We start from the raw sequence: 10,488 nt of genomic DNA on the forward strand, positions 1-10,488 counted from the left end.
GCTGCCAACCTCTAACCACTTTATAGAATGTTTACAAACAGGTATATACACTGTACTCTAAACCATTTTCTGCATCTTGCCTATGCCGGTCGGCCATCCATATTTTTTATGTACATATGTGAAATTGTTAGATATTACTGCATGGTCAGAACTAGAAGCACAAGCATTTCTCGACACTCGCATTAGCATCTGCTAACCATGTGTATGTGACAAATAAAATTGATAGGGAACAGATGGGGTAGGGAAATGTAACACTTAAAATTCACAGAAGGTGCTCTGACAACAGCATGATCATTTTCTACTTATTTTAAAGCTATATACACTGTTCGTTTACGTTAATGTTTGTGGAGTAAGACAACTTTTTGGGTCCTCATAGAATCCTATTCTTCAAGAAACAATGGATCAAAGAATTGAAATGCCCACCCAGACTGCATCTTCAAGAAACAAAGTGAAGCAATGTTAAATAACGACTCATGAGATTAAATACGTACACCAGTTTTATTGACAACAAGCTACAATAGTTACACAACAAGTCAAATGTATTTTACAGCAACAAATACCTTCAAAGTAATTCACTATAACATGAAACATTTGCAGTTAGGATGCTGACACCAGAGTAGCATTTTCTGTTTCAATTGACAGTTTGAAGGATTAAACAGGTTCTTATGGAGCACACGGAGGGATAGCTCTTTCCACATGAGACATCGTTCCAGCCGTTTTCAGCTTAAGAGGAAACACGAAATAGAAATTACCTCTCGATGTACACTCGAAAAGAGAAAAGTAGCTCACATTTATTTGTTTAATTTGATGAATGATAATGTACCTCCAAAGTTGAAATGAATACATGGCTCTCTGGCACCATTGTTGTTATTCGGCTCCCCTTCAGCCCAGCTCTCGTGATCAAATTTGGAGCCGTCACTCCAGAACCATAGCCTGTCCTGTGTGGAAGTAGTGAGATCTCAGTATCAAATGTTACATGTGCTTGCTGAACAATTTCTAAAATACAACACTCATGGTCTTTCCTCCAACAAAACGGTAAAAGCCACCACTAGCAAAACGTGCAGACTGACACTGGAACTGTTGGGTGAAAAAAATACACAAGTGTTGATACACATTTCTAGAAATCCCAAAATTAGAAAAAGACAGCTAGTAAGTCGTTTCTGCGCCATAGCAAAGAGGAAGAGGCGAAGCGAGAAGGATAACTATAAGCCCAAAATCTGCCTTCTCAAGCGGGTAGCGTTTTTCCTGGTCACCAAGCAACTCGTTTTTGTATGGCCGTCAATAAGATGGCAAATTTAATTAACGAAAAACATAATGGCTTATTTGAGCAAATATATACGTTTTGTAATGCTTAGGTCGTTACGAGTACTGATACAAGTAGCACACATGACATGCCAGAAACTGAGAAAAACATTTCTCTCCGAGTTGTGCCTGTCCCTCGAATCTGCCCGACATTGCAGACTCTTCACATCGTTAGAGGCCAATGGAGTATCTGGTTCATCTAATGGATCATCTAATGGATCATCTAATGGATCATCTAATGGATCATCTAATGGATCATCTGTGGCAATTGCTCTGGATATTTCGAGATGCTCAACTCAAATCTAGACCTACAACCAACAGTATTTCTTTTGCTTTTGACAATGACTTCACGAGGCATAGGTCACATGCCTAAATACTTAAAGTCACATTAATATCAGTTTAAAGAGATGACATTGGGCCATGTTTACTTGAATAGTGTCTGGTTAAAAGGTAGGCAAGTAACTTCATGCCTACTGTGCCAAAGCAATTTACAGTTATTAAAATGGTAATATCCAAATTCCACGTAGAACTCGAGTTGCGAATGTCAATCTTTCCTCTGCGGTACCTCAAACTGTGGTCATTACCAGCTGAGAAACTGGCCAGTTGATTACTCCTGGCACAGAGTTGTCTGACCAGTGTCTTAACACCTACTCCGAGCTGATGGTTTTATTAGTCTTAAGTATTAAGGCATCTTCACTTTGGGTACCTTTTCCACCTTTGCTTGAACAGCATCAAATCCGCCAATCCAGGTAAGAGGGAAACTGCCAGTCGTGATCAACACCACCGCCTGTAGAAATTGGGACTCTTCATAGCTGTGCACAGATGCCAGGTTTGCGCCAAGGTACTTTACAGTGTTGTACACAGGCTTCAGTTTTTGTCCAAGTAACTGACAGTGGCGCTAGAGCAAGCAGTACACAGAGACAAAGACATGTCATAATGGAAGCATTAGTCAGTTGTCCAGTCTGAGAATTTGTCTTCTGGAATCTCAAATATAGGAATTAGTTCATCTCAGTCTTAACCCATGCCTTGAGGGTTCTAATATACAAGAGGGCCCAACTCCACACAATATTGAAAAGCCTATAGAAAATTGCAATTACAGCATATTAAGGGGACGTTCAGTATTTTACATGAGGCGCCTGTTAAAATAAGGCCAAAGCACCTTAAACTCAAAAAACTAAGTTGACTTCAATTGTAGAAAGTAAGCATTATACCTCTGCATTGGGCCATGTCCTTGCAGTTTTGACAAACATGAAGCAGCGTGAATTAAATTGGAACCAGCCTCTGGGGCATGGGTTTCTTTGGTCTGCTGCAAATGTCACCAAATCATCTGAAAGGAGAAGACAGGGAGGGTTCCGAAATTGCAGCAGACTTTAAAGGATAGTCCAGACTGACCCTTGCATCAAAAATAACATTTGGAGATCAGTCATGCCACACTACAACAAAACATACACAATCAATGATGTAAAGCACAAACTCATTCCACAGAGCACAGAGTGTCTACAGGTTTTCGCTCCTCCCTCGATTGATCAATTTAGGTCACTAATTAGTAAGGAACTCCCCTCACCTGGTTGTCTAGGTCTTCATTGAAAGGTAAGCCAACTGCAGATGCAAGAGACTCCGTGGAATGCGTTTGACACTCGTGATGTAAAGTGTGAGGCTGACTCTTACTTGCTATGCGCGCAGTCATTCTGTCGCCCAGTGTAAAGGCAGCGCTGAGAAGCAGTAGAAGGGTCAACGTCGCCATGGTGATAGTCTCCTGAGAGACACACGAGATAAGCCATCAGTGTTTCCCCAACCTCTCCTCGAGTACCCCAGCAAGTCCACTTAACACATTCAACTAATGAAGGGCTAAGGAATACCAGGTATCATCTCTTCCACCACAGAGTAGATTAGCCTGGCACACGGGAATAAGGAGAAGTCTATGCTCTTGGGTTCTCCCCGAAACAGCACCCTAGATAACTAACCCCGATGCATGGCACACCTAGTAAGTCACCTTTTTGCAAATGAAATTGGCTGGTAAAGTACATTTTTCTAGAGCAGGAGACTCAACTTGCCTGGCATGAGCTACCTTTTATTAATACACACGTCGCAAGCGACTTCTTTCAAATAGGCTCATTCTTCTCTGCCCTACAACTCTTCAGTGTACCGGTCTGGCAATAGACACAGTAAAATGAGTAATAAACTACTAAAGGGGCCCTATAAAAAAAGCTGTGATTTTAAACCCCAAATTACAGCCATTTTCATAAATGTTCTCAGTTCAATTTCCTGGTTTGCCACTCAATTACAATTGGTAATGGAGAACAAAATGTAATGTTCTGAGTCCATGGCAGTGCTTAAATCACATCAGAATACCATTTCTTTTAGGTCTGGAAGAAAAGTAACTAGCGATGGTTCTGTATTGCCAATTGATGCTCATTTCATGGCAAGGTTTGCAAATAACAAAAGATACCATTTCTATACTTTTGACAAGTATACCTTGCAGTTAATACTTAGTTGTGAAAGAATCTGGCAACCCACTAGGCATCAACTGGCTACACAGGGAGTGAGCGACAAGGCAATATTGCTGGAAATTGGCAGATATGGTTTTAAATGTGACGTTTTAAGCCAATAGTTAACTAACCAGAGGTGGGATAACGTCAAGTCGTGTTGATTTAGTAACTTGCAGTGTCTGATACTTGAGATTTGTTTGACAGTTGAACACGTGAAAAAATATATTTTTTTAAAAATCTGAATTGTTTGGCAAACTACTATGACCTGTTGGAGACCCCTGCACTACATTTGAACAGGGTCACATGTGCCCGATGGGTCCTGGTAAAAAGTAGTGTACCACATAGGTTACCATTTGGGATGAAAGCAGATACAGTACTAGATGACTATGTTGAACTCTCACCTGTAGTCTGGTCATGTCAGCGCTCTGTTTGTGAGTTGAGTTCTACTGCTTCCTGCTCTCCTTTTTTAAGGACCCATCCAGTCAGACCCCTCCCTCTCTCATCCTTTAACCGGTCAAATAATCAACTAATCATCAAGCTTTTATCATTTGAATCAGCTGTGTTGTGTTAGGGCAAAAACCAAAACGTATAGCCACGGGAAGAAGTTTGTTGGTGCAGGGTACTTTTAATGAATGTTATTTTCAATTGGGGTGCTGGAAAAATATCTTTGCCTGTGCTACAGGCGCTCTATTGGTCCACTATTATAGCACAACTTTTGTGAAAATGTAACAAATCTATAAAAAGTGAACATATATACATATATACAGTACCAGTCAAAAGTTTGGACACACCTACTCATTCAAGGCTTTTTCTTTATTTTGACTATTTTCTTGTATAATAGTGAAGACCTCAAAACTGTAAATAACACATATGGAATCATGAGGTAACCAAATATATGTTAGATTCTTCAAAGTAGCCACCTTTAAACTTGATGACAGCTTTGTACACTCTTGGCCTTCTCTCAACCAGCTTCACCTGGTATGCTTTTCCAACATTCTTAAAGGAATTCCCACATATGTTGAGCACTTGTTTGCTGCTTTTCCTTAACTCTGCGGTCCAACTCATCCCAAACCATCTCAATTGGGTTGAGGTTGGGTGATTGTGGAGGCCAGGGCGGTCTGATGCAGCACTACATCACTCTACCTTATTGGTCAAACAGCCTGGAGGTATGTTGGGTCGTTGTCCTGTTGAAAAACAAATGATAGTCCCACTAAGTGCAAACCAGATGGGATGGTGTATCGCTGCAGAATGCTGTGGTAACCATGCTGGTTAAGCGTGCCTTGAATTCTAAATAAAACACAGACAGTGTTACCAGCAAGCACCATCACACCTCCTACTCCATGCTTCATGGTGGGAACCACACATGCGGAGATCATTCGTTCACCTACTCTGCATCTCACAAAGACACACTAATCAGACCAAAGGACAGATTTCCACCGGTCTAATGTCCATTGCTCGTGTTTCTTGCCCCAAGCAAGTCTCTTGTTCTTATCGGTGTCCTTTAGGAGTGGTTTCTTTGCAGCAGTTTGACATGAAGGCCTGATTCACGCAGTCTCCTCTGAACAGTTGATGTTGAGATGTGTCTGTTACTTCAACTCTGTGAAGCATTATTTGGGCTGCAATTTCTGAGGCTGGTAACTCTAATGAACTTATCCTCTGCAGCAGAGGTAACTCTGGGTCTTCCTTTCCTGTGGCGGTCCTCGGGAGAGCCAGTTTCATCATAGCGCTTGATGGTTTTTGCGACTGCAATTGAAGAAACTTTCAAAGTTCTTGAAATGTTCCGCATTGACTGACCTTCATGTCTTAAAGCAATGATGGACTGTCATTTCTCTTTGCTTATTTGAGCTGTTCTTGTCAAATAAATGGACTTGGTCTTTTACCAAACAGGGCTATCTACTTTATACCACCCCTACCTTGCCACAACACAACCTCATGAATCTGGATAAGAGAATGCCAAGAGCGTGCAAAGCTGTCATCAAGGCAAAGGGTGGCTACTTTGAAGAATCTCAAATATAACATCAATTTTGATTTGTTTAACACTTTTCTGGTTACTACATGATTCCATATGTGTTATGTCATAGTTTTGATGTCGTCATTATTCTACAATGTAGAAATAGTAGAGAATAAAGAAAAACCCTGGAATGAGTGGGTGTGTCCAAACTTTTGACTGGATATCACCTGCAGGAATAGCCATTTTTGTTAAGCTCATTCCTACACTGCTCCTGTATTCTTTTCAAACATCGACCAGTAGCATCGATAGTGCCTCTCTCTCTCTGCCAGAGTCTACCCCATTATAAGAACCCCAACAATAATTGCTAAAAGCCTATGTAAGCCTGTTGGCTGATTGGCATGTATGAGATGATGGAATTTGCTTTTGGAAAAAAGTTGAGGCTTTTTGACACTGGCTTGAGCGGGGTCTTAGCAGAGCATGTGTATATAAGCATCAACAAGCCTTGTTACCATATACCCTTTGAGAATGAATGAACAAATAGTTACTTCACACAAACATATGTACCAGATTCCTTTTGGGAAATTCATTTGGGTAGTTTTCTTTGCACATTGGAGGACCCCTGCAAAACCAAGCGTGAGGTAATGGCAATGATGTCATGTGTGCTATCCACATCCTGGTGCTGAACTGTGAAACGTCATGCGGTGCTGAACAATTTGAATCAGCTTGGCTCGTGTCTTGTGGAATCAAAACTGATACATTAATGAAATCGTTGCACTAAATGAATTATTTGGAAACTAGAATCTGATTAAGGGAAAGTTACACACTTTTTTCTGTGAGCGCAATCAACAACCTATTTGTGCATGCCCAACGGAATGAACATTGTGGTGCGGGGACTGCCATATTGTGTCATCATTTTGCCATAAGGTGTAGAGACATTTTTGCGGTTTTAAAGCCAATTTCCAATAATTGTACACATTTTGCTATATGAGTGAGAGACTAATACATTCAATGGGGGCCTGTCATGCCAAATACTGTCCCCCACTGCGTCACAATGGGATTCGATCGACTATTAGCGTCCATTGCTATATCGACGGAGTGATTAGAATTTAAGATCACAGCCTAAATTGTGTTCTTTTCTTCGTCGCTATGCAAACAAGGCTGATTTCTGCGACAATTTCTCTGTTTAAACAAGCTTTGTTTAGCTTGTAACATGGAAACGTTCATTCAAACTACTTTTTGGGGTACCAAGTCAACATTACAACATGAAATCCATGTCTTAAACGTTGCTACGTTTCGGGAAATGGCAAAGAAAACATGTATTCTGCTTGACACATTAAAGTTACTTACCTTACAGATCACAAAGTAAGCTTATGTCCACTCCATTCAGATGTAAATCCTTTTGATTCAGTCACTGACTTGTCTGGCTGTCATCTTTTTATTTAACTTGCCCTCATCTACACTGAAATAATACCATTTCAGTAGTCCTCTATTATGATTCCCCCCCCCTCTCTCTCATTTAATACACCCTTGTGGTTGAATACATATATAATCATCTGGTGTAGGTCCAAGGATACAACAATGAATAACCTGGAACAAATAAATGCCATCAAAGGATACCTTACAGCTTCCAATAATGAACACCTTGTGAAACCCAACCTGTCAATATATTTTCATACATTAAAGTTTATCGTTTTTGGTACAGTTGTGTCATAAATTTTTTTCCACTGATTTTCTGTACACTCACATGGCAATCATAGATAAAATACTGAATTCTGGTTTGTGGAATATAGAGGAGGTGGTTGCTGTGTGGGTGGGAGGTTCTGCCTGTCCCTTGTTCTCAACAGGCAGCCAGTCTCGGAAGGGGGACTGCAAAGTCCAGGCACTGCTGCGCTCTTGAGAACAGGAGCAGAGTTAAAGGGAACAGGGTAGGAGACAGACACACATAAACAAGCAAACACAGGTTACACTGAGAACATGTCATGGATTAAAATCCTGCAGCGCACGCAAGGTCCCCCTGCTCAAGCCAGCACATGTCCAGGCCCGTCTGAAGTTTGCCAATGACCATGGATGATCTAGAGGAGGAATGGGAGAAGGTCATGTGGTCTGATGAGACAAAAATAGAGCTTTTTGGTCTAAACTCCACTCGCCGTGTTTAGAGGAAGAAGAAGGATGAGTACAACCCCAAGAACACCACCCCAACCGTGAAGCATGGAGGTGGAAACATCATTCTTTGGGGATGCTTTTCTGAAAAGGGGACATGACGACTGCACCGGATTGAGGGGAGGATGGATGGGGCCATGTATCGCGAGATCTTGGCCAACAACCTCCTTCCCTCAGTAAGGGGCTGGGTCTTCCTGCATGACAACGACCCGAAACACACAGCCAGGGCAACTAAGGAGTGGCTCCGTAAGAAGCATCTCAAGGTCCTGGAGTGGCCTAGCCAGACTCCAGAACCAACCCATAGAACATCTTGGAGGGAGCTGAAAGTCCGTATTGCCCGGCGACAGCCCCGAAACCTGAAGGATCTGGAGAAGGTCTGTATGGAGGAGTGGGCTAAAATCCCTGCTTTAAGTAATTAATGCAAATTAATGACTTAAAAATCATAACGTGATTTTCGTTTTAGATTCCGTCTCTCACAGTTGAAGTGTACCTATGAAAAATGAACTTCTATTGGTGAAAATGTGTAAGATGCCATGTAAGTGAAACACTGCCGATTGGCAGGTTATCAAATACTTGTTCTCCCCACTGTATATACTGTACTCTATACCATCTTGCCTATGCCATTCTGTACCATCATTATGCACAATCCCTTTACACTTGTGTGTATTAGGTAGTAGTTTTGGAATTGTTAGGTTGGATTACTCGTTGGTTATTACTGCATGTCGGAACTAGAAGCACAAGCATTTCCCTACACTCGCATTAACATCTGCTAACCATGTGTATGTGACAAACAAATTTGATTTGAAGTAGCTTCAGGTGTTTTGTATGCAAATGTTTGAGATTTTAAATTTTCACTTTAACAGATGGTGACCCCAGCTAGGAGCGAAAGAGCAGCGAGGTTTTCCCCAGGTCTCGCCTTCCTTTCGTCCTTCTTCCAAACCAAGTCATTTGCCCAGAAGTCATAGCACTTGGTCCCCTTCTCGATTCTGCTCCTGTAGCTCTCCACCTGCGCCTTGTCCAGTCTCACCTTGATTGAGAACAGGAATAATACAATTATATTTCCTAGGAAGGTGGTCCTCCAAGGCGTTCTGATCTGGTTCAAACATATCAGGTGGGGTTTCAGTGATCAGAAAGTACGTTATTCAAAAATTTGAAAGACTACAGTATGTGCAATAACAATTGCATTGCTTACCTCAGTCAACAGCTGCGGCTCCCTTCCGTACTAGGTGGAGGCCTGGATGCTGCTGTCGTGTGCAAAGAGAGACTTACCTTCAGGTTGTTCTCCCATCCTTCCTGGTACCAAATAAGGGACTTGCCCATGGCAGTTGAGGGTCTGGTTGGTCCAGTCACCAAACCTGGAGGAGGGGGTAGGAAAGCGATCTCTATTGACAATGTACCATGGAAGAAAAAATAAATAAATACATTCCAGCGTTCATGACCTCGGTCACTCAAGGATGACCTTGGGTTGTTGATGTCCACCATAGTCTTGGAGGTGGCCTCGCCAGTCTCGTCCTTGATGGGTATCATACAAACAAAAATCTATTTTTGGTTTCCAGCACCTTTAATGGTTTAAAGGAAGGGAGAGTTGAGTAAGCACGTCCTCTTCTTCCTTACTGACCCTAATGGGTATTGCCGCCACCTTCACCTCATTACTGTGATACAATTATACTAGCTAGCTGTGCACGGAGGGAATAAACAACACTGAGCATCATGCGATTCATATGAAATGCATTTCCAATGCCCTTTTTACAGAAGATTTCACATGCTTATACAGACACCCAAACAGCAAGCAATGCAGATGTAGCAGCATGGTTGCTAGGGGGGAAAAAAACCTCCTCGAAAGGCAGGAACCGTGCTCTGAGGGGGGCCAGTCCTCTTCTGGCTGTGCCGGGTGGAGATTGAGTACATGGCCATTAAGTTCAGATCGTTCAAGCTGTTATTTGACCAGCAGGGTCAAATAAGTGGTTGTAGGGGGTGCAACAGGTCAGCACATCCGGAGGAAACGTCAGTGGGCTTTTCTATAGCCGAGCATTGAGGTCGAGAGAGAGTCGAAACAGCACGTCCGATGAACAGGTACCATAGCTGCAGGTAGAACAGTCTAATACAGTTGGCTCTAATAAGTACTCACGTCTAAACCCAGCGAGAGTTTGGAAACGCAAAGCTACATTCTGGGATTCTACAAACCAAACGACTGCCCCACAGGGAACGGATGGAGTAGGGATATGTGACACTAATATTCACACAGCATTCTGACATCCACGTGATAATTTTCAACTTTGAAAGCTACACACACACTATTCGTTGACATTAGTGTTAGTAGAGTAATAAAGCAAAAAAAGAAACATCCCTTTTTCAGGACTCTGTCTTTCAAAGAATTTGTAAAATCCAAGTAACTTCACAGATCTTCATTGTCAATGGTTTAAACACCGTTTCCAGACGTTAATGAATATGCACCTGTCGTTAAGACACTAACAGCTTACAGACGGTAGGCAATTAAGGTCAGTTAGGACACTAGAGGCTTTTCTACTGAAAGACACCAAAAGATAGACGCGCCAAGGGTCCCTGCGTGAACGTGCCTTAGCATGC

General features: G+C 42.0%; 1 protein-coding gene across 1 annotated transcript; it reads right to left on the reverse strand.

Moving 5' to 3' along the window:
• Window positions 1-479: 479 nt before the first annotated feature.
• LOC116368199 (ladderlectin-like) lies at window positions 480-4,302 on the reverse strand. The gene is made up of 6 exons (XM_031819127.1): window positions 4,193-4,302; window positions 2,971-3,058; window positions 2,514-2,629; window positions 2,009-2,200; window positions 824-938; window positions 480-723 (listed from the first exon to the last, which is right to left on the reverse strand). The coding sequence occupies exons 1-6, from the start codon at window positions 4,205-4,207 to the stop codon at window positions 632-634; spliced, it is 618 nt and encodes a 205-aa protein (XP_031674987.1). The 5' UTR covers window positions 4,208-4,302; the 3' UTR covers window positions 480-631.
• Window positions 4,303-10,488: the final 6,186 nt, after the last annotated feature.

This window comes from Oncorhynchus kisutch, unplaced genomic scaffold, assembly GCF_002021735.2.
Source record: "Oncorhynchus kisutch isolate 150728-3 unplaced genomic scaffold, Okis_V2 scaffold1865, whole genome shotgun sequence".
Taxonomy (NCBI): domain Eukaryota; kingdom Metazoa; phylum Chordata; class Actinopteri; order Salmoniformes; family Salmonidae; genus Oncorhynchus; species Oncorhynchus kisutch.